This window comes from Artemia franciscana, chromosome 11, assembly GCF_032884065.1.
Source record: "Artemia franciscana chromosome 11, ASM3288406v1, whole genome shotgun sequence".
NCBI classification, from domain to species: domain Eukaryota; kingdom Metazoa; phylum Arthropoda; class Branchiopoda; order Anostraca; family Artemiidae; genus Artemia; species Artemia franciscana.
This window is the reverse complement of record NC_088873.1, coordinates 30,084,412-30,110,328: the sequence shown is the minus strand read 5'-3', so window position 1 is coordinate 30,110,328 and position 25,917 is coordinate 30,084,412. Positions and strand designations below refer to the sequence as shown.

At 35.4% G+C, this 25,917-nt stretch overlaps 1 protein-coding gene across 1 annotated transcript in view; it reads left to right on the top strand.

Moving 5' to 3' along the window:
• Nucleotides 1-25,917, top strand: part of LOC136032593 (axotactin-like) — a 249,502-nt gene that overhangs the window by 214,166 nt on the left and 9,419 nt on the right. The window contains exons 37-40 of the mRNA XM_065712861.1: nucleotides 3,465-3,624; nucleotides 9,821-10,002; nucleotides 13,824-13,923; nucleotides 24,486-24,673. Coding sequence (XP_065568933.1) covers nucleotides 3,465-3,624; nucleotides 9,821-10,002; nucleotides 13,824-13,923; nucleotides 24,486-24,673 — 630 coding nt within the window. The remainder of the gene's footprint in view (nucleotides 1-3,464; nucleotides 3,625-9,820; nucleotides 10,003-13,823; nucleotides 13,924-24,485; nucleotides 24,674-25,917) is intronic.

Here is a 25,917-nt window from a genome sequence, read left to right as displayed (position 1 = left end):
CCGCTATTTTTTTCACGGTATCACTGGCAACTATTGCGCTGCTGATGGGTTCTAACTAAAAATGCTTATAGCAACTAAAAGAAAACTCGCAGGTAGCCTGGATTTTCAGGTATGAACAGACCTAAGATAGATCCAGTGGGCTAAATATGTTTTCATTTTGGTGTCCTTGGTACTTTAAAATTCTCTTTAACCAACTGATAAACTTGTGAATTAATTTCTGGCAGAGGATCTGCATGTTAATAGCGTTTTTGCCTAGACCTACTAAATTATATAAGCCAGATATAGCATGGATCTTGGTGATCTTCAATGCCAGCCAACAATGGCAAAAGGTTTGAAAGCTATTTTCCGGTAAATGTTTTGTTGTTCATATACGAATAAAGTGACTACGAATAAACTTACGACTTACATAGTGACTTACGAATAAAGTGAACATACCACTCGATGCCTCTTTTTACGTTCTTTACAAATATAATAATCGTTTCTATCGCAAATTCAAATTTAAGTCCTTTGTTAGGTCTAGAAAATGAGCAAGATATTTTTTAGTTTTTGGGTATACAAAGACTTAAAACATTGGTTTTAAACTTAAGACAAACAACCTAACCTTTAAAATAAACAAAATTTGCGAGTCAAGTGATTATTATATTCGTAAAAATCTTAAAAAAGGCATCGAGGGCAATGTTCACTTTATTCGTAAGTCAATAATATGAACAGCAAAAAATTTACCCTTTTTTCATCTTGAAATTACCTAATCGTAATTAATAAGAAGAAGGAATTTGCTTTATGCTTTCAGTAAAAAAAAAAAAAAAAAAAAAAACAAAACAAAAAAAATCCTTGACACAATAGCAAAATTTACTGAAATGTACTGAAGAAAATCTTCGTCACAGCTGCTTTTTCAAATAAAAGTTAGTTTCACGTGAAATAAACAAAAACATTAAATTTAAAACGTCCTTATGCATGAGCAGATCGAAGCCCGTCGCTCTTAACGCTAAATTTTAAGCTATGCTTTATTGCGACTTATGATAAGTGAGACCTTATCCTGTATACTGAAAAGACAATAATGCCATTCATCCATGGGATGATTTTTCTTCGTCTTAGGTTTTGATGGTGCCCTTTCATTTGAAAACCCTGTTTTTAAAGTTTGGTTTCCATTCGTTCTTAACGTGTTACCCAAATGTAAGAGGGATTTCTGACCCCTTGCCTCCCCCTACTCCTGTGCTAAATTTCAAGTCCTGTACTGTTATCATCACGAAAGATATTCTTGGACCTAAAAGCTTATTTTGCAGCGGGGGGGGATTCAAATTCTGTAAATGATTCTTGGTTGATTATTTTAAACATTTCAAAGGAGAGGTTGTCATTGGAAATTTTTTCTAAAAAATAACAAATGTATTTCACCTCTGTAACAGGGAAGTATATGAATGTAATTCCATTTGCACATTCAAATGTATCTTTGCAATGAGAGGCGAGTTTTCAAACTCAATACATCCAAATTGTATGCTCAATCCCAACGTATTCTAAAATCAAGGGAATTGATGTGAATGACCTCAGAAAAAATAAATGGCCCAAAAGAACCAATTTTTTGGATTTTAATCATGTTTGCATCAGTAGCGGTAACCTAGTAAATAGAGAATAACAGAATACAATAACCGAAAGTTTTAAATCGTGCTTTGCCAAGTCTAGTGAGAAAGATTCAATCATTTGAAGATTCAAAAATATAACTATTCATAGGTTTGTGTCATGGCCTTACCCAGTGCGACTAGGGGGCTTGAACCATCCCCTTCCGAAATTTACGTCGGCTCGTAAAATATTGGTAAAAGTGCAAAAAAATTGATTCTTTTTTCAAGTTTCTACTGTAATCTACTCTCCCTCAAACTCCACCCACCCGAACAAAAATCCTGATACGGTGTTGGTTTATCTTAATAGTTAAAATTTATTGCCGAACAGGTTCTCGAAATTTAGAAAAAGAGCCCCTCAATGAAACGCTTCAGATAACGGCGGTAGATTGAAACGAAAGCACAGTACTCGAATCGCCATGGTCGGAAACCCTTGACTGGATGTTGTGAACTGCTCATCGTGAGAAAAACAAGAAAATCGTTTGTTTTTTCCTTTTGTATTTGTTGCAATAATGTCTCTTTTTTAACATGTTTTTTCTTTTCATCAGGACTAGAAGGTTGCGGAAAAATTGTAGGGAGATATTTAATGGCTTAAAAAACACCCTTGTTCGCATCGACATATTTGTTGTAAATTTATTGTCCCTTTTTGGTGCCATTTTTGGAGCTACAAAGCTGGGAAGGGTTCAACACTAGGAAGCATAAAAAACTAGGAGGCTTTTTTTGGCTGAAAACCCTTAGATCGAGGTTTATAATTTCTCTCTCTCTCTCTCTCTCTCTCTCTCTCTCTCTCTCTCTCTCTCTCTCTCTCTCTCTCTCTCTCTCTCTCACTCTCTCTCTTGTGTACTTTGCGTACCCTCTGTAAGTGAAAACTAAAAAATGTGTTTTGAAAAAAAAATGGCTAGTGGAAAAAATCCTTTACATATAAACATATTTATACTTCCTTGTGAGGAGTTCAAATTTTTGCAGTATTATGTTGGGAAAAATGTAATAATGATCCCACGAGTTTCTGTAAATTTTATTAATTATGCATCTAAAACAAAATGAATGTCTTTCATTAATATAAAATCTGTAGCCTATAAATTTTATACAGGACAATTTCTGATAAATAATTCAATTTTTATCGGCAACGTCTCTCAGATACTGACGATAAATCACCACCTAGACTCGTTATGTGACATAATTGCACACTATTTGTTTTGGGAAGTTTAAAAGAACTGAACAAAAACTTCATTGCAAATTTCAAAATTTCAAAACAAAAATTTCATTGCCATGTTAGACGAGATCATTTTATATTATTCACTGCATATATTTAAAAAGTTAGAAACAGATTTTTTTTTTTTTTTTTAATGAAGTTTTCCTGATGAAATTAGATGAGGAGCTGAAACTGAAAATGAACAAAAAGTATTGCTTTGTAATTTATGCAACATTTGTCTATAGGACTAACTCAAATAAATTGACTCATGATATTTCCCTGCGTTGTAGAATTCTAAAAAACTAGAGTGCCGCTGAAAACTAAGCATGCTCGAGTTTATCAGAAAATTTAAATTATATAAGTTATCGATAACATGGCCGATTAAGGGCTATTTAGAATCTCATAAACTAGTCTTTTATTTTCTGTAGGCTTCTTAAGGACTTTTCTGCTCCCGAGAGAACGTCTAGTGTTTGTGCGTCAGTTATGTGTTTTCTGTAAAAGGGCCTTGCAAGTATTTGTTCTTTTAAAATATTTGTTAGTTACTGAAAATGAAATATATCTTTCTATTTTTGGTCACCTATCTCGAAAAACGATAGAATGATAGATTGAAAGTATTACGGCTCAAATTGGCCAATTTTTTTTTTTAATATTTTTATTGGTAGGTTGACCGAAGTGAAATCCCTATACGGCCATTGTCAACCTCAATACATATTAATCTACTGGCTGACGTCACTGATACGAACGCAATTCACGTTGGGGGAATCAAACACACCAGTGATCCAAGATTTTCTGACTACGACAAATTTGATGGATGTTTATCAAGTAGGATATTTTTAATGAATTTTTCTTTGGTTTGTAACCTCATAAGGGGGAGGGTAGAAGTAATGCGTTTTATACAGACTAAATATACTTCAAGTATTAATTCTATGAGCCCCTCTCGTAATCTTACTTGATTATTTTAATCAATTATATTTTTGGAGCTGCCCCCGTTTTAAAGTTGCCTATTCAGAGTTCTGTCCCTCCTCTTATACTTACACATCAGCTTTTTTTTTATCTTTTTTATGTCAAAGCATCAATTTTCAAAGACGTAGATCAACATCTCGGAGATATGTGTGAATGTTTGACAATTTAAACAACAGATGTATAAGTAAATGCTATTATTTTAAATAAAAATTATTTTGTAACAAGATTCAAGATTCAAGATTTTTATTTAAAATAAAATTTTAATATTTGCTAATCCGTGAAAAGTTCAATAATGCAAAAGATAAGCATTAGATAAGCAAAGAGAGATAAACAGAGAAATATACACAAAGAGAGATACACAGAGAGCGATACACACAAAGTGACAAACAAAGATACACAGAGAAATATACACAGAGAGAGATACACAAAAATTGATACATAGAGAGATAAACAGAGAGGGATACATAGAAAAAGCTACACAGAGAAAGATACATAGAGAGATTTAGACAGAGAGAGATACACAGAGAGATATACAAACAGATGCATAGAGAGAGACATACAGAGAGAGATGCATAGAGAGAGATACACAAAAATAAATACACAGATAGAGATACACAGACAGATATATACAGGTAAAGATACACAGAAAAAGATCCACAGAGCGAGATACAAAGAGAAAGATACACAGAAAAAAATACACCGAAAGAGATACACAGAGAGAGATATGCAGAGAGATACACAGAGAGATATACACAAAGAGAGATACACTGAGAGATATACACAGACAGAGGTACACAGAAATAGATACACATAGAGAGATGCACAGGGAGAGATACACAGAGGGATATACACAAAGAGCAATACACAGAAAGCGAATACATAGAGAAAGATAAGAAGAGAGGGGTACACAGAGAGGGATACAAAGAGAGAGATACAAGAGGAAAACACATAGAGATACATAAAAGGAGGTACAAAGAGAGAGAGAGATACTCAGAGAAAGATACACAGAAAGAGATACACGGAGAGAGATACACAGAGAAAGATAAACAGAGAGAGATACACAGAGATACATAGAGAGAGATACACAGAGAGATATGTTTATTATTCTAATAATTCCAAGTTGAATCATTGATTCAAGGAAAAAAATAAATAACTATAGGGATACATTATGAATAAAATCATATAATGTAGCAATTTGTTTTTACTTTAATGTGTAAACATGGTGAATCATGGAAGCAGCACGATTTTACTGAATGCTGATCAAAAGACTATTCTTGAAATTTGTTGAAAATCTAAAAGGCTTAGCTGTGAAAAGAGTCAAAATTCGAAGTTGTATTTTTATGGACGAATCTTCGGTATTTATTGGCTTTTAAAATTTGGATCAATGACTGAAAACCAACCCTATCACTAAATTGCCTTTCTGATTGTGTACCAAGATTAAGATGGAAAGTAGAGAATCGGAAGAACTTTCTGTGTCTAAAATACTGTAAAATTGTTTATTGGTTAACTAGGTTAGCATGTTTTAGAGAGAAACAAAATTGTTATGAACAGGCTTGGTTATATTCTCCTCGTAAATGTGTGGTAAATAATTTTTGAGGTCACCCTGATGAATTATTACAAAAAAAAAACGAGGAAAAGTGATAAAAAAGCGATATAATGGAAATACTTCGGTCGTGACCTCCTCCCAACCGTCCTAAATGAAGAATTAAGAACCAAAAATGCAGATCTAAGTCAACAGTAAAATATAAAAACAAAACTTAAAAAACAAACAATACAATAGAAAAGGCCTGTTCTAAGCAATGGTAAATGGGCAAATGGATAAAAAGTCTGATACTGACTGGCTATTAAGACTTTCATTCGGTATTTCTTTTTTTTCTAAGCCTTTTCAACTCTAATTTCTTACCATTCATGATATTATGAGAGATCTTATTTGGTTGCGAAAAATGATTTTGTAAAAAAAAAAAAGATAAAAAAAGAAAATACGGACGACTGGAGTCGCATTGAGTCTGGCAAGATTTCTGAGCATATGGATGAATTCTTTTTTATCAAACAGTTCGTGGTAACGAACTGTAGTAAGGAGCGACCCGGCTCGATAGTAACCAAAACTCTAAAAAATTGAATTTTGATATCAATAGCTACATCAAAAGAATCGAATTTTAATGCTGATTTTAAACATATAAGTTTCATCAAGTTTAGTCTTACCCATCAAAAGTTACGAGCCTGAGAAAATTTGCCTTATTCAAGAAAATAGAGGAAAAAACCCCCTTTTTTTCTTTTTCCCAGGGGACATCGTATCGACCAAGTGGTCCTAGAATGTCGCAAGAGGGCTCATTCTAACGGAAATGAAAAGTTCTAGTGCCCTTTTTAAGTGACCAAAAAATTGGAGGGCATCTAGGCCCCCTCGCTCATTTTTTTCCCAAAGTCAACTGATCCAAATTTTGAAATAGCCATTTTGTTCAGCATAGTCAAAAACCATAATAACTACGTCTTTGGGGATAATTTACTCCCCCACTGTCCCTGGGGGAGGGGCTGCATGTTACAAACTTTGACCACTGTTTACATATAGTAATGGTTATTGAAATTGTACAGACGTTTTCAGGGGGATTTTATTTTGTTTGGGGGTGGGGCTGAGGAGAGGGGGCTATGTTGGAGGACCTTCCCTTGGAGGAATCTGTCATGGGGGAAGAAAAATTCAATGAAAAGGGCAAAGGATTTTCTAGCATTACTATAAGAAAACAATGAAAAATAAACATGAAAACTTTTTTCAAATGAAAGGAAGGAGTAGCATTGAAACTTAAAACGAACAGATATTATTACGAATTTGAGGGGTTCTAATATTACTTTAGCATAAAGAGCGAGGTATTTAGGAGGAGATAAATACCTCGCTCTTTATGCTAAAGTATTTTTAGTAATTTCAACTATTTATTCTACGGCCTTTCTGATTCAGGGGTCATTCTTAAAGAATTGGGACAAAACTTACGATTTAGTGTAAAGAGCGAGGTATTAACGAGGGTACAAACCCCCTCGTATACATAATAAAAATATAAGGTTATGAAAGTTTGTTACGTAAGTTAATTCTTAAGTTATGTATATTTTTTACTAATAAAAACGTTCGTTAAAAATTAAAAGTTCTAGTTGCCTTTTTAAGTAACCGAAAAATTGGAGGGCAACTAGGCCTCCTTCTCCACCCCTTATTTCTCAAAATCGTCTGATCAAAACTAAGAGAAAGCCATTTGGCCAAAAAAGAATTAATATACAAATTTCATTTTAATATTTCATGTGCGGAGAGCCAAAACCAAACATGTATTAATTCAAAAACGCTCAAAATTAAATAAACAAAAACTGATTTTTTTAGCTGAAAGTAAGGAGAGACATTAAAACTTAAAACGAACAGAAATTACTCCGTATATGAAATGGGTTGTACCCTCCGCAATCCCTTGCTCTTTACGCTAAAGTTTGACTCTTTGCCACAATTCTACTTTTTAAAACAATTAAAAGCTTTAGCGTAAAGAGCGAGGGATTGCGGAGGGGACAACCCATTTCATATTCGGAGTAATTTCTGTTCGTTTTAAGTTTTAATGTCGCTCCTTACTTTCAGCTAAAAAAATTAGTTTTTTTTATTTAATTTTTATGGAAAGAGATAGCTTAATAAGGGGAAGCGGTATTACTGATATAAAAAGATCAGGAAAGTGAAAAAAAAATCTCTTTACCTCAATAAAGTATGGTTCAAAAGGTGAATCCGTAAAATAATATTAGTTTAAGCATTTGTAATACATGGTAGTTTATTTATATTTCACAATCAGGCATTTACTTGGAACTTTCATTTTAACCGTGGATTAAATAAAAAAAAATCAGGTTTTTCCAACTGAAAGTAAGGAGCGACATGAAAACTTAAACGAACAGAAATTACTCTGTATAAGAAAGGAGTTGTTCCCTCCTAAACGCCCCTCTCTTTACGCTAAAGTTTAACCCTTTCTCACAGCTCTACTTTTTAAAACAATAAATAAAACTTTAGCGTAAAGAGCAGGCCGTTTAGGAGGGAACAACCCCTTTCATATACGGAGTAATTTCTGTTTGTTTTAATTTTAAATGTCGCTCCTTACTTTCAGTTGGAAAAGCCTGTTTTTTTATTTAATTTCTGAACGTTTTTGAGTTAATACATGTTTTGACTTCTGACTCTCCGTACATAAATAATTGAAACGAAATTAGCAAATTAATTTTTTTTATGGCTAGATGACTTTCTCATAGTTTTGATTGGACTGTTTTGAAAAAAAGGGGTTGTGCAGGAGGCCTATTTACCCTCCAATTTCTCGGTTATAAAAAAGGCAACTAGAACTTTAAATTGTTTTACGAACGTTTTTATTAGTAATAAATATACGTAACTTGCGAATTAGCTTACGTAACGAGCTTTTATATTCGTATATTTTTATTACGCATATGAGAGGGTTCGCCCCCTCGTCAATATCCCGCTCTTTACACTAAAGCTTAAATTTTATCCCAATTCTTTCAGAATGACCCCTGAATCACGAAGGTTGTAGAATAAATAGTTGAAATTACAAAAAATATTTTAGGGTAAAGAGCAAGGCATTTTGGAAGAAATGAACCTCCTCATATACGTAATAATTTCTGTTCGTTTTAAGTTTTAATGCTGCTCCTTACATCCAGTTGAAAAAACTTTTTTATATTTATTTTTTCATTGTTTTTTTTAAACAATACTGGAAAATCCTGCGCTCCCTTCATGGGATTTCTCTTCCCCATGATAAATTATCCATGGAAGGATCATCCCATTCAATCCCCTCCCCTCGACCCCCTCCCCTCAACCACAAAAAAAAACCTGAAAACGTCTGCACAATTCCCAATTACCATTTCCATATGTAAACAATGGCCAAAGCTTGTGACTTGCGGCCCCTCCCCCGGGTACTTTGGGGGATTAAGTCATCCCCAAAGACATAGTTACTAGGTTTTTCGACTGTGCTGAACAAAACAGCTATCTCAAAATTTTGATCCGGTGACTTTGAGGGAAATATGAGCGTAGGAGGGGGCCTAGGTGCCCTCCAATTTTTTGGTCACTTAAAAAGGCAAATAGAACTGTTAATTTCTGTTAGAATGAGCCTTTTAGTGATATTCTAGGATGACTGGATCGATAAAATCACCCCTGAAAAAAAAAAAAACCCGTGATTAGCCTTCTGGCAAAAAATACAAATTCCACATTTTTGTAGATTGGCGCTTGAAACTTCTACAGTAGGGTTCTCGGATATGCTGAATGTGATGGTGCGATTTTCGATAAGATGCTATGACGTTTAAGGGGGGGGGGTTCGCCTATTTTCCTAAATAAGGCAAATTTTCTCAGGCTCACAACTTTTGATGGGTAACTCTAATTTTGATGAAACTTATATCAGCATAAAAATTCAATCCTTTTGATGTATCTATTAGTATCAAAATCCCGTTTTTTAGAGGTTTGGTTACTATTGAGCTGGATCGCTCCATACTACAGTTCGTTACCACGAACTGTTTGAAAATGCGGTATTCCACTGGCATCATGTGATAGCACCATCTAAGTCTATCTACTTCAGATCTTTTTCTTCCCCCCCTGAGATGCACACAGACACAGCTCTTTGGATGAGGGCATTTTAGGATTTCTGGATCGTGGGAGGGAGTATAAATACAAAAACAAATCAGTCATGTCTTTATTTTCTATATTGTAGGAGTATAGACTATTTCTGACTTTCCCCCTCTCACTATGTCTAAAGCTGCTTTTACCGCTGTGCTAGAGATCGGGGAAAGAATGAAAATGAGATTAGTTTTAGGTAATTTAAAATTGTATTTTGTTCCATGAAATTTTCGTAACATATGTGGTAATATACATTGCTGTTTTAATGCTTGATTTTCTGTTTATTCGCAAATTTCCAATTTCAGGGTTGCTATTTCTAACTTTTTATAAATGTGGATGGGAAAAACTTTCTAAAGTTACGCGTTTTATTTCATCAGCAGTCTATGCAGATGAGAGAAAAGTCGTAATATTTAATAGTGCTTACTTTTTCTTACTTTATTTTAGATGTATATATTGAACTCGATGGTGAAAGAATCGAACCTTTATTGATCTACTTAGGATACCAAGAAGATCATGATGCAGTTACATCTAACGACCCAGATGATATTGAAGAAGAAGCTAGATGCGCAGCTTTTTCTGTAACGCCCCCGGGTGTTAATGAAATCAAATTAGACTCAAGAAACGAGGTAAAAAATTTTAAATATTTTTTTCCTTTCGTCTTCATAGATGAAATAGAAACCGAGCTCCAAACTATTATTCAATCCAATTTTTGTCTTGACGTCTTTTGATTTACCTCAAGCCTGAAATTGAAAAGTTGTAACTACATTTACTTTTAATGTATCTTACTTTGCGAAACACCAATGTATTGTTTGCTCAACAAAATTGATTTTCTTGAATCTGAAAAGAAATAATCTAGTCTTGTTGCTCTGGCATAAGTCTTGGTAAATATATCGCTCCTAGTCATAGAGGTTTGCGTGGTTAAACCCTGTTCTATTCTAATAAAGTAAATCATCTACAAATTCGTAAATTTTTATTGTTAAAACTGAATAACGCCTATATTCGTAAATTTTTATTGTTAAAACTGAATAACGCCTATATTTTCCTTAGTTGAGCCCATCTGATAAAATTTCATAAACCTGGTTGTTTCCAGGGTTACCACTCAGGTATTATTAAAGCCAATAGCATTCCTTATATTTTCTATTTCTATTTTATATACATTTAATTCTATATTAAGATAAATGGTCTCCAAGTCGGGCACTGAGGTTTTCTATTCACTATAAATTATATTTGCGAATAACTGTTGGAATTGCTAGCTGTATCGTATCTCTATAGCACATTTCAAACAGTTCGTGGTAACGAACTGTAGAAAGGAGCGAACCGGCTCAGTACTAACCGTTACATGAGAGAATGTTACATGAGAGGATTTCATGTAACCTTCCATGTAACCTTCTCCCATGGAGGAATTTATCATGGGGGAAGAAAATTTTCATGAAGGAGACCATTCTGGAAATTTCCATTTTTATTTAAGTAAAAAAAAAATGGACCCGTTCTAGGACCCGTAACTAGGACCCGTTCCCCGTCCCCTTTTTCTCAAAATCGTCCCATCAAAACTTCGAGATAGCCATTTAGCCAAAAATAGTAAAATTAATATACAAATTTTGTTTTAATTATTCATGTACAGTGAGCCAAAATCAAAACCTGCATTAATTCAAAAACATTCAGAAATTAAATAAAAAAACAAACAAGTTTTTTCAACTGAAACCAAGGAGCAACATTAAAACTTAGAACGCACAGAAACTATTACGTATATGAGGGGTTTCGTCCGCTCCTCAATAGCTCGCTCCTTACGCTAAAGTATTTTAGCAATTTCAAAAGGGCTATTTATTCTAATAAAACGGCCTTTGTGGTTCAGGGGTCATTCTTAAAGAATTAGAAAAAAATAAAACTTTTGTGTAAAGAGCGAGGTATTGATACCTCGTAATAAATCGTTCATTTATCATATACGTAATAAAAATATACAAATATACGAGTTCGTTATGTAAGTTGATATGTAAGTTACTTCTATCTATTAGGAATAAAAACGTTCGTAAATAAAATGATAAGTTCTATGGCCTTTTTAAGTGACCAAAAAAATTAGAGGGCAACTAGGCTCTCTATTATTATCGGTTACCTATTATTTATCGGTAGATAAATAATCGGTAAAATTTCTTCTTTGCTTCTACTCTATATTTGGATTTCAAAATAAAGACTTGATTTATATATTTATATATATATATATATATATATATATATATATATATATATATATATATATATATCTATATATATATATATATATATATATATATAAATATATATATAATGAAAAGAGAAATCATCAATGTAACAGCACAAACACAAAAAAAAGAGATAGAAGGAGAAAGGGAAAACTGTTTTCCTAAATTAGTGGCTAATATAGACCAGCACTTGAACGAGGCCTTAACCCTACTCATCCATACAACCACATAGGTCAAACAGCATAGCCACACACAATCAACCATAAAGAATAATCCATGGACAGGCAGTCATGTCGTCAATAAGTATAAGTCGTCATTTACCAAACAATAAAATCACTTAAGACAAATAATTCAGAGGCAACAACCCAACACAAGGGCTCATCAGGAGAATACACTTGCCTATGGGGTTTCGGCACTTTAAATTCTCTACCCAGTCAAGTGTTGTGCCTACCACAGAATATCCATGGCATCACCGTGTCAGGTATCACCCCCAAAACACATGCCTATGAAAAAAAAAACAGGAAATGTAGAACAACCAAGTAACACCAAAACAAACTTATCCTGTTAATATATTCCTCTTTTTAGCAACAATAGGTAAACTAAATGTGACAAATTTTACAAAATCACAAATATTAACACATTGCAAAAAAACCTGAATGAACTAAACAATTATAGAATTCATCTTTACTATGAGGCTATTTTTAGTCCTCTAAAAGGCTATTTTGCAGTCCTCTTTGGCATTCTGCTGCCTGAAAGAGAGTTCTGTTTCATTCAAAGTTCTTCAACAAGGTAATGCTGGAAAGAAAATAAATCAAAACCGGACTACAAGACTCCAATCAGGTTACTGCTCAAAAATTATAAAACAAATTACGGATAGGCCTAACTATGCCAGTCAGGGAAACTTGCAATTCCATATCACTTGAAAATATTCTAAGCCTATGCTTTAAACCATATACCTTGATTGACCAAATGCCAACCCTTTGGTTTAAACCACACAATTTTAATCCTAAATTACCCTGATTCAAGGTATGTGGCTTAAAGTAAAGGGTTGTCATTTGGTCAATCAAGGTATATTGTTTACAGCATAGGGTTAGACCTTTTTCAAATGATATGGAACAGTATAACCCAATGCTTTTAACCATGCACCTTGATTGACCAAATGTCAACCCTTTGCTTTTAACCACATACCTTGAATCCTGATTCATCCTGGTTCAAGGTGTGTGGTTTAAAGCAAAGGATTGGCATTTGGTCAATCAAGGTATATGGTTTACAGCATAGGGTTAGACCTTTTTGAAGTGATATGGAACAGTATAACCTAATGCTTTTAACCATGTACCTTGATTGTACAAATGTCAACCCTTTGCTTTTAACCACATACCTTGAATCCTGATTCATCCTGGTTCAAGGTGTGTGGTTTAAAGCAAAGGATTGACATTTGGTCAATCAAGGTATATGGTTTAAAGCATAGGGTCTGACAATTTTCAAGTGATATAGAGTTATAAGTTCCCTGACTGTAAGTATACAAGTCCTCTTAGGAGGAAGGTTTCAGGCGCATTTTTTCTTAGATCAACCTTTCAAAAAACTGGAAAATACGGAAGTCTCTTACCTCCAGATACGTAGTCTGATCAGGTTTAGCCCCATAACCTTCCGAACTATGACTTTGTATTTCCCAACCTTCAGATTTCGTAATTGCGTAACTGACAAATAACTGATGAAACTCAGTTACGACCTTTAGGCGTAACAGCGTTTTGTAGATAGGTCCAGGCTGGGGTTGGCCATCTCGGCAACAAGTGGATGTTATGTCTCCCTGTGGTCGCAAACTTGTACCACAATATCCTAGGAGTCTAAAATACAGATTAACTCAGTTTCGCCAAAAATGTCAGTTACGACCTTTAGGCGTAACAGCGACGATATATATATATATATATATATATATATATATATATATATATATATATATATATATATATAAATATATATATATATATATATTGTTTCTTTATTAATTTTAGCAACCTCAGTATTTTAGATTGATAGAGAATAATTATAAAAAAGTTTCTCGTGCCTTTATTTGTTGATAAAATTTAACTTGTTCCACTTTTAAGGTTTCTTTTTTAATAGCTATAAAATAATGTTTTTTAGAAGGCTTTCTTCCGATAAACTTTTATAAGCCTTGCTTTACTTCAAAGGTATCAGAGCATTTAACTTTGAGTTTGTTTATAATTTTTCAGACTGACGTTGGTGATTGGAGCCCAAGCCCCCCTGAAATACTCCCATATCGTGAGAAGGTGTTATTCGACAGGACTTCTTTCGATGCTTCTGCAATGAATAGTAAGCTTATCAATTATTCCTTCTAGCATAAAGAAAGAAAATGATCAAAATTGGGGGTTTTTAAAGGCCAAACGAAAATACTGAAGAAACACAGAAATCTAATATTTCAAGAGAACAACCGCCTCTCTTCTTCAGCGTGAACAAAATAGTATAATCAAGGGAAATGCCGAAGAAAAAACCAAAGAACAAACGCGGGTGGTTTGTTAGTATACGCCGGTAGCAGTTCAGAATTGTTTGGATTTTTTGCAAATCGCGGATATTGGCGAATTTTTGCTTCGTGTTTGATTTTAGTTCTTGTAGTTCTTGGTCTTTTTATTAAATTTTATTTATCTTTAATTTTTGGCGATTTTTTACGTTGGTTTTAATTGATTTTATCGACTTTCCGCGTTTGTTTTTTGGTTTTTTCTTCGGCATTTTCCTTGATTATATTATTCTGTTCGTGCTGAAGAAGGGAGGCAGTTGTTCTCTCGAAATATTCGCTTTCTGTATTTCTTCAGTATTTTCGTTTGGCCTTAAAATCTCCATTTTTGATCGTTTTCTTCCTTTAGGTTAAAGCATGCCAATATGGTTCAAGAAATTATGTTTATTATTCGTTCTGTTGTGTACTTCTATCCAGTCTTAGAGAAATTACATGAAATTGAAAAAATTATTCATTTCATTAAATTTAATTTTATAAACCTAGATCAAACATACAATTTTTAAGTAAAAAAAAATTATTTCATTTTGTTATAATTTGAAATCGGACCTGTCCATCCCATAAAATTGCTTACAGATTCATATATTCTTCAAGCATTTTTAATGTTTGCCTTCAATTTTTGGAATGAGAAAATGGAATTTTCTTAAAAAAAACGATTTTATTGTAAAAAAGAAAAAGAAAGAAGATCGTAATTCTTAAAACATGGATATGGAATACAATTTTGATTATTACGGATAATTGCATTTTTATTGATTCAGATTTATTGACACATTATTTTGGGCTGTATTCGTGCGCAGTGTTGCATCAACCAGTTCGTGGTATAGAACCTTAAGGAACAACTTATACTAGTAGCAACTGAAACTCTGAAAAATGGAGTTTTATATAACAAAATATGTACAAAAAGAATTACTTTTGTGTGCTTCTAAACACGTAAATTTCTTAAAATTAAATCTACTATTCAAAAGTAACAAACTTGTAAAAATTAGCCTGATTTCTGAGAATGTGGCAAAACACCATAAAAAAGGCAATTGATTTTGATCCTAGTTACATTACCAACTTCACCATATCGCCATATCCTTTTCACCATATCACCATTCACCATTCACCTTTACCATTCACCATATCCTTTGCAGACGCCTCTAGCAGCTCGTTCTTTTCAAGACGATAGCTCATATACGGGTATGTATTTGTTCTTTCCCAAGAGGTGACACTTTCTAACCAGTGGTTCTAGATAATCGCAGAGAAGCTACACAGCTAACCCAGTAAAGTGGTGTTTAGTGCAATTTTCTTTTACAAATCTGCCATTTTACCAAAGATGGAGAAAAAGCTATCGATTAAAAAACCTTAGATAGCCAATCGACTTAAATTTATTGAAAAGTTATATATCAAGTTTCCCAGTTTCAAGGAGTGTTTCCAGCTCTAAGGATTTTTCTCTGTATGTGCGGAATTTGACATCTGCCAATTAGAAAAAGAACGCAATTACGGAATCTTCGGAACATCTACGGAACATCTACGGAAAAACTGGAGTCCTAATGAAAATTTCATGGTCACCCTTTCTTTATACTATTTACCTCAAATTGCCAGAGAATTCATCTATATATTCATACAATCTAATGTGGATCATTTTCGTCGGCGGTATCAGGCATTGGTTATTTCTCTTATGAGGTTTTGGATAAAACCCTTAAAGAAAACGTTAGGAGATCGTTACTATCCAGCAAGAGACAAAAAAAGTTCCAAATTTAGGTGAAATTCCAATCTTGTAACTGTAAATGATCAGGACGGAAGAAACTACTGGGCTTTTGCTGCCGTATTCTTGAACCATGAGAGTTTTGTAGCATATAGTGGCTCATGGAAAATTCTACTGAATCCAAAACGCCATCTACGGGTTTTCTACGAAAAAACTCTGACTTTCGACTAATTACTAAAAAGAGCTAGTTGAAACACTGGTTTCTTAGGCAATACTGTTGTGCGGGGGTGCATTCGTTCCTAGAGATGCACTTAGTCCATATATAATATACAGTTAATAAAGGAATTTATTTTAAAGCGGCATCTAACTAAATAGATTCATTTGATGCTTATCAAAATTATGCGCAGTGATAAATAATTTTATATCAGTATTATGGAGGAAGGATTGATGGGTCTCATTATAGGTGGGACAGGTATACCTGAACCCTGAAATAAGCCTTCTTTTGCTCAAATTCTCCAACTCTTTGCGAGTCTTTTTTGGGACAGGAGTGCGTAGAAATTAATTTCTAATTTCCCTTCACTCCCGAGAATATTTTTGGATTGAGCCTTCTATATGGGATACTAGCTGCACTTTTATTGCAGACGGAACGAATGGTTGAGAGACGGAAAATATTATGAGTGCCTCCAGAAAGTTTCTTATGGGGGGAAGGAGTGAAAATGCTGCGAGGAGCCTTGTTTGTATCGAAATATAGTACCACATGTTCCTCATTTTCATATACATCGATATTTTATGTCTCCTTGTTTCCCAGTGGGCATTGATCCCTCGGCTTGCTGTTTGTGTCTTTGAGAGATATCCTTACAAAAATGAAGTTTTTTCGAAGGACTTGGTAACCAAGGAAATCGTGACTCTATAATTTATTTTGGATAGTTCGGATCCCCCTCCTTGCAAACATCTGAATGGTTGTATTTTTTTCGGCGATGATTTATCCTTCTTGAACGTTGTTGTACGAATATTAAACTTAACGTAAAAAACAGATGTTGAAATAAAGAATTGTCCAATTGCTCACATTTACGATACTTTTATTAGTAACATTTAAAAAAACATTTTAGACACACTTTGTAGTAACACAACATTTATCAGAGGCAGCAGTATAGTGTTGCTTAGAGTGAAGAGCCATTAGGTTTCAATGTATTATTATTATTTATTTTTTCCCTAGAGGCACTTCATATTAAAAAAAATTGTTGCATAAACTTTGCAAGGGGCTCATTCGATCGAAAATTGGAAGTTCTAGTGCACCTGTCAAGATCAAAAAGTGATCGGAGTGTAACTGGCCTCTCCCACGCCCTCTTTTCCCCAAATAAACCTAATGAAAATTCTGAGATAGCCATATTGTTAAAAATAGTTCAAAAGTCACATAACTATGCCTCCGGGGTTGACAGAAACTCCCACAGCCTCAAGGGCAAGGGCTATAACTATGCAAGCTGTCCATTGTTAATATAAAAGGTTTTTATGGAAAGGGTAGTCGTATGAGATTGGGAGGCGGCTAATAGGATTTAAAATCAAAAGTTCTAATTCATTTTCCAGGAGCTAATAGTGATCTGAGGGCAAAAAGCCCCCTCCTCACGCCTTTTTTTCTCCTAATTCTTCTAATAAAAATGTTGAGATAGCCATTTTGTTCAAAATAGCCCGAAAGCCAATAGTTCGAATTTCTGAATTTCACTAAATGCTTCCAGTCAAAATTTTGATATAGTCTTTTTGTTCATAATAGTGCAAAGAGGAAAAATATATTTCTGGGGCTTACGAAACCCCCACAGTCTTTGGGACGTGGGGGTCCAAATAATATATAACTTTTAGTGGTAACTTTTAGTTTAGAATAACATATAAGTTTTCATGGAAGGGGTGGCCATATAGACTTTGGAGGGTTTCGTTCGATTGAAAATGCTCCCGATCAAAATTTTGAGATAGAAATTTTGTTCAAATAGTCCAAAGGGAAAACAACTACGCCTCCTGTGACAAAGCCCCTCAGGTTTCACTGGGCCATGATTGTAAGTTATTGAAGTTTGTTTATTTTTAACATATAAGGTTTATGTAGAAGGGGTGATCGTGTAAACTTTCCAAGGGGCTTTTTCAACTGGAAGTCGGAAGTTCTGGTTCCGTTTTAAGAGTCCAAAATGATCAAAGGGAAACCAGCCCCCCTAAGCCCTTTTTCACCAAATGCATCTAATCAAAATTTTGAGACAGTGATTTTGTTCAAAATAGACCTGACGGTCAAATGACTCTGCTTCCAGGTTTGAACCCCTTCCCTCATTCGTCGGACCAAAGGGTGTCGCTGACGCAAAACGCTTATTAATAACATATAAGATTTTTATGAAAGGTATGGTTGTGTAAACTTAGGAGGAGGCTCAATCGATTGGAAATCGAAAGATTTAGTAAGTAAGTAAGTAAAATATTTATTACCCGTATTTTTCACATGGAACAAAATGGAGTACAATGAAAAAAAATAAAAGAAAAAAAAAGACAAGAAAAACGGAGAGAAATTTAAAACACAACATGGAAAAATATATAATCAAGTACTGTAGAAATGTTTAAGCCAGGGGTGGTTCCATTTTGCCTGGAATTTAGAAATCAACCGGTTTACCGCGATACTGGGGTCTGCAATCCTGTGTTTGTCAATCATATAAGTATTTCTCGTCCACAAGGGGCATCGCAGCAGGAACTTCGGGAACCTAAAATAAAGGGACCGGAGCTTGCGTTTTTGGGTGTCAGTTAATAAATTCCAAAATGGCACGATATATAGAATATGCGGCAGTGCGACAGCGTTATACATATTCGCGAGATACTTTCGGCATAAGAGGAGTCTGCTGGCGACGATAGACCCATACGCGGTGCGGAGTTTTTTCTCGACGTGTTTGACGAGCAGTAGACGAGTTTCATTAAGGTTACGGCCTATGGGTAAACCCAGATACACGACGTGAGATGAAACGGTAATTGACTCGCTACCCAGTAGGAGGTGTTCAGGCTGAGAAGGACTATCGTTGAAAAAAAGAACTGCAGATTTAGAAGTATTGAAAGCCAGGCAGATTTTTCGGTATTCATCACGCAGAATCGAGAAATTCGATTGCAGACCCCTAATAGACCGACTTAGATTTAATAGATCGTCCGCGTATGTAAGCAGCGACACATTTATATTCTTGGAGATACATGAAACATTTACGAATGCCTGGGCATTTAAAACACTGTTATTATACAAACTTGTTGATAATAATGAACCCTGGCGGACACCTTTCTTTACTGGAACAACCACTGATGTGATGCGGTTACCTATTTTTATACGCGCTTTTAAACGGCAATACATATCGTACAGTACGCTAGTGACACAGAGGTTTACACCTTGCTGGTAAGCGGCTAAAAGGGCCTGAGCGTGAATCGACGAATCAAGCGCTCTACTCACATCAAAAGCACCAATCACTATAGGGTCACCAGATTCGTGAGAATCTGCAAGAATAGCGGCAAGACTGAAGAGAGCGTAAGCACAACCCAGACACGGTCGGAAACCGAACTGGTGGTCAGGCATTCGGCGCGAATATTGAATTTCTTTTGAGACTAAGATCTCTAGATCTTTACAGAGCACTGGAGCAACAGTGATTGGCCTGTACAAAGAGCATTGGTCTGTTGATTTCCCTTTTTTAAGGATGAGCGAGAGCAAACCGACACAAAAAGAGTCAGGCACTATACCAGTGGTGAAAATAATCTGGAATATTTTAAATAGCTTCTTCAGCTATTTTAAAGCTTCTTCAGCTTTAAAATAGCTTTTGTACGTTTCCGTAAATAACGACAAAATCAGGGACACACTGGCTGGATAGTACCGATTCTAGCCGGTCTACGAAGGGATTAGACGTATTTGGGTCGGGGGCACTGAATTCGTTGGAAAAGTACGATTCCCAATCTTTTTCGCTAATCGAATCATGGGGTTTTCCGATGACCGGTTCGCTCGCTCAACCGGGCTTTCCAGATTAGTTTTGGGTCACTTACGGACCCTATTCTGGAGGAGTACTCTTCTTTTAATTTGGTACGATGAGCTTTCAGTTGCTTGTCAAATTTTCGTTTAGTCCATAAACGGATAGAGTTAACAGGACCGGATTTGGGCCTATCACAATCTTGTCAGATTCTAAACCAAAACTTAGCATCGTTGCAACACTTAACTAGGGCCGGATTTTGCGAGAATTTGTGAATTTCTGTTTTCATTTTAACCTTTCTGGTAGGAACTGCTTTTTTTCAGCTACGAGAAGCGAGTGAGTAATCTCGGCACAAAATATATTGATGAGTACTCTTGCATCCACGGGATGTGAAGTGAGTTCAGCACCTGATGATACAAAGTAGTATTAATTTTATCCCATTCACTTACTACTTTCCACTTGTCGTTCTTGGGTTGACGCAGAGCTGGTTTTATGCTTAGAGATGCTAGCAGGGGTAAGTGATCAGCGAAAACACCGTCTTTTAGAACAGTTACACTTCCGTTAATATTCTTAGAGCAGGCCATGTGGTCAATGTTTGAAACGGACCAAGAATTATGAACGAAGGAGTAATCACTGTCTTTTGGGAGGATGATAAGTTTGTCATCAAAGATGCCGTTAAGAAGCTGAGTACCCTATATAAGAGTATAAAGTTACCATAGGGCACCCTTCCTCCGACGGCCTTTTTTCCAAATGTATCAGATCAAAATTTTGAGGTAATCGTTTTTTGAACATAGTTTAAGGCAAAATAACTATGTCTCCAGGATTGACACCCTTCAGTCTCTGGGGCAAGGGCTATAAGTTATGCAATCTGTCCATTGTTAACATATAAGGTTTCTTATTGGATTAAATAAAAAAAACAAGCTTTTCCAAATGAAAGTAAGGAGCGACATTAAAACTTAAAACGAACAGAAATTACTCCATATACGAAAGGGGCTCTTCCCTCCTAAGCGTCCCGTTCTTTACGCTAAAGGTTGACCCTTTCTCACACCTCTACTATTTAAAATAATAAAAAACTTTAGCGTAAAGAGTGGGGCGTTTAGGAGGGAATAGCCTTTTTTCATATATAGAGTAATTTCTGTTCGTTCCCCCCTCTATTCAACAGTTCCCCCCTCTATTCAACACTGATCAAAATTTTTGGATCGTCATTTTTGCTCAAACTAGTCATACGATCTAGTAGATATACTTCGAAGGATGCCATGTCCCCATAGCCCTGAGGCAAGGATTGTAAATTATGCAATTTGTCCATTGTTTTTATGCGGTTTTTATTATTAGGAAAAGGGGAAGTATATGACTCTGGATGGTTTTGAAAAGGCTAGGAACACTAATGCGAAACTTTTTAGATTTTTGAGGGGCATGTTATCAAACAGTTCGTGGTAACGAACGTGGTAACGAAATTTTTGGGAGTGATCGTATAGACCACGTAGTCTTAGAATTTCTCAAGAAGTCTCATTCTAGCGGAAATAAAAGTTCTATTACCCTTTTTAAGTGAACAAAAAAATAGCAGGGTACCTAGGCCCCCTCCCACGCTCGTTTTTTCCCAAAGTTAACGGATCAATATTTTTAGATAGTCATTCTGTTTAGAATAGTAAAAAAAAATAATGACTATGTCTTTGGGGCTGACTTACTCTCTCACAGTCCCTGGGGAGAGGGGCTGCAAGTTACAAACTTTGACCAGTGTTTACACTTAGTAATGGTTATTGGGAAGTATATAGACCTTTTCAGGGTTATTTTTGGTTGGGGGAGATTCAGGGAAAGGGGTTATGTGGAAAGATCTTCCCTTGGAGGAATTTGTCATGGGAGAAGAGAATTTCAGTGAAGGGGGAGCAGGATTTCCTTGCATTATTTAAAACAACGAAGAAATAAATAAGAACAAGTTTTTTCAACTGAAGGTAAGGACCAGTACTAAAACTTAAAACGAACAGAAATTATTACGCATATGGGGGCTCATCTCCTCATAAATACCTCGCTCTTTCCGCTAAAGTATTTTTAGTAATTTTAACTATTTATTCTACAGTCTTTGTGATTCAGGGGTCATTCTAAAAGAATTGCGACAAAATTAAAGCTTTAGTGTAAAGAGCGAGGTATTGACGAGGAGGCGAACCCCCTCATATACATAATAAAAATATAAGAATGTAGAAGTTCGTTATGTAAGTTAATTCTTAAGTTACGTATATTTTTTACTAATAAAAATGTTCGTTAAAAATTAAAAATTATAGTTGCCTTTTTAAGTAACAAAAAAAAATGTAGGGTAACTATGCCTCTTCCTCTGCTTCTTTTTTCTCAAAATCGTCCGACCAAACTTTGAGAAAGCCATTTAGCCAAAAAAAACTTAGTATGCAAATTTCATTTTAATTATTCATGTGTGGAGAGCCAAAATCAAAACATGCATTAATTCAAAAACGTTCAGAAATTAACTGAAAAATAAGTTGTTTTTACCTGAAAGTAAGGAGCGACATTGAAAATTAAAACGAACAGAATTTACTCCATGTATGAAAGGAGCAATTTTCTCCTCAATGCCCCGCTCTTTAAGCTAACGTTCAACATCCCTCGCAGCATTCCCTGAAAATAGTCACAAATAGATGTAGTAGCAGTTGCAAAACAGTCGCAGTCACAGTTTTAAGTTGTCACAGTTGGAAGCAGTCAAAGTTGCTGTAGTAACCAGTGGTATTTGCAGCTACAATAGAAGTAGCAGTAGTAGTGGCTCTAAAAGTTTCAAGTTAATTCCCTTACCCGTTCCGAAAGTATTACAGATACGTCTTTTTGATAACTTGGATACAGACAGTTTCTTTTCATTTAGCTCAACATACCCCTCAACATTTTCTGAAATTTTACCTCAATACCCTTAGCCTTTTCAGACACACCAAGGATAAAAAATTTCTTCATTTCCTAATGATGAACCCAGTGTGTAAATGGACAAATTAAATTGCATTATTTACATTCCCTGTCTCAGGGGCTGTAGGGGCATGACATCCCCAGGTTCATAGCTATTAGACGTTGTGACTATGTCGAATAAAATGGCCTTTTAAGATCTCTATCAGACTCAAAGGGAGCCCCAAGAAAGGCAAGAGGAGGAGGGACAGTGAAATTTCATCGATATTTCAGAAATCAGGGGTCTTTATGCTCTACTAGACATCAAAAAGCCAGCCCCTTGGTGATGGACGCCATCGGTTATTCCAGACGCTTTCAGACTGGCATTGGTGATTCTTTCTTTCCCGGTGGTAGGTAGGTGTGTTTCTGAGAATCTCACGATATCTCATTTATATCGGTTTAGTTCATTGAAAATGAGATCTATTTTTCCTTGTTTTGCAAGCATCGTAACCTTCAGGGTCTCTGATAAAATTGATTTTGTAGATAACAGGGTCAGAGCTGAGTGGAGGCTAACAGCCTCCAGGGTCAGAGCTGTCAACGTTATTAAAAGAACTCTATTTATGAGACTCTCGGTCGTCGAATCGTCAGTCGCCCTGGACGCGGTAGCTATTATCCCGTGGTCTTCGTCTGTTACCCTGGATGTGATAGTTGTCATCTCAGGGCTTTCGTCGATAACCCGGGTCATGGTAGCACTGGTTTTCATTCTTGGTTGTTTGTATTTTTTTATTTTAAGAAGAAATTTTATTTTAAGGGTAATATCAGGACAGCGGTAAGCCCCTCCTTTCCATCCTTGGCGGGGGTCAGCCATATTTAATACCGATAATATCTAATATTCTGGTGTCCTGCACCACCAACAATTCATTCCATTGCTTGGAGAAGGTGAGTCACCGGCGGGACATATCCAAAGGCCAATCAGGCATGCCCAGTTAACGTTAGAGGGACCTTCCACCTCCTCCATCTTAGTTTATGACACCCGGACGTGTGTTCTGGAGATTCATTTATAGATATCCAGAGGCGGGGTCTCCCCTTGGTCCACACATCCCTACATAGAGGTACCCTGCATATCTGGAAGACTTCCCAATATCCGCCACCTGGGGCGTGTTGAGTGGTCTGGGGGAAGCCCCAACTGAGAATATGACTCAGCAGTACTCAATAGTACTCACATGAGACTCTCTCACTTCAAACTGATGGACACAAGAAGTGGACGTATGTTGTCGAGTTGTCCAGGGTAATTTTACCTTTTGTGCCCCCTCCCCTTTCCTTAATGATGGAAGTGGGCCTATTTTAGCGAGTGTATGGTAGACAGTATTTATGTTGTCTAAATAGAGTTAAAACAGATTCTCTGCAGGGGGACAAGATTATCATCTTGTCCGCCAGCTACGCTACTGGGATACAAGGTTCATCCATATTTTAAAGCGTACTTTTTATGAGTGTTCTCCCCCAAGCTCCCTTCTGCCAGAACAGTTGAAAAACCAAATTTCTAACTTGAATCTGTCACTACCGAATATTTTTAGTTGGGAAATGGTTTTACTTTTGACGCACAATTCTGATTGATCTTTATTATGTCATAAGCTTCATGGTAATGTGTGTCAAAGACAATTAATTAAATTTTCTTCTGTATTACGGTATTGATTGGTATTATATTTTTAGTGCTGTCCGTGTTGATTAATAACGGGTGTAAAAGACAACAATTTTTTCCAGATTATTACAGGATTAATTGGTGTTATATTTTAGTGTTGTCCACGTTGATTAGTAATGGGTGTAAAAGACACTCATTTAATGTTTTTTTTTCTAGGATTATTAGTCGGAATTGGTGTTGTATTTTTAGTGCTCATTATCTTCGTATCCCTCTATATGTGGCGGCTAAATCTTACTTATAAGAGAAGAAAACAAGAAGAAGATGAGCCTTTATTATTTCATCCTCCAGTGATGACAACGAGACAGCCAACCAAGTCAAGCATTAAGCCTGCTTATGCAACCAAAGTAGGTGTACCCTGATATTCTATTTTATGTTCACTTTGGTAATATCGATTTTTGTAACTGTAAAAACACAATTACTGGTTAAGTCCCTATACATCAAGATGGAAATTTGTTATAGCCTAATAATCTCCTCTCTTTCTCCATGTGTTTCCTTTTTATTAGTGTTTTATTTTTTTATATACAAATGCTAACAGTTTCGTTCAAAGGGGTGAAAATATAGCGTGCTGCCCAATTGGCAATGCTACTGAGCCAGCCCAAGTGCTTAGAAATTAAAATCGTGTTACAAATACATTAAATATTTTCAAAACAGTTTTGAGTTTATTGTTTAAACAAACAAATGCACAAACAATATCGAGAGCACACCAAAAGCGTTGGTTAAGACGGTGTGCTACTAACAAGAAAATAATATCAACAATAAATATATTGCATTTTTACCATATATGTTCTAGTACATATTATATTCATACATATGTTCTTCTAGGCTACATATTACAGCCCAACAAAAACAAGCAACAACAAGCACTTCAGAATAGTCTCCCAAGTAAGGCTCTATGGCCAGGAAAAACCAGGAGAAAAAAAAAAACAAGGCAGAAATTACCATATGTTTTTCTAAGACTCCCCCTCCCTTCCCTCCCGTTTTTCTAAGACAATCCCAAAAGCTTGTTGTAAGATTGTTGTGGATTGTCACAAAATGCTTTGAATTTTTTGGATAGAGTTTGCCTTAATCAAATACAGGTAAGCTGAGATCAAAAGAGGTTTGGGACCAAGGATAAAAATACACTAAAAATATATTGATTATTTAAAAGGCGAAAACGTGGCTTTATAATATTTTTAGTAAAAACATGAAAACGAGGAAAAACGGAAAAAAAATCAACCATTGAGCAAATTAGAGAAGGTAAGGATACTGTGCGAAAGATTTTCGCTTGTCATTTTCAGTGCCACGAAATTATTTCCAATTTTTTTAAATAATAAATAAATTTATAAAAACAGAGAAAAAAACCTGAAAGCTCGGTCAAAGTTATGCTCTTGGTTTTGACACAATCCCTTATAACAAAAGATAAACCAGGGGTGAATCTAGAGCAAAATCTTGGGGGTGGCCCAAGAACACAAGAGCGCCAATGAGTGAAATCTTAGGGGGAACTCAATGTGACAAAGGTGCCAATAATTGACCAAATGCACAAGTTCTTTAAAGAAAAAGAGTAAAAAGAAAAAAACGGATAAGAGGACACCAAAAAAATCTTGGGAAG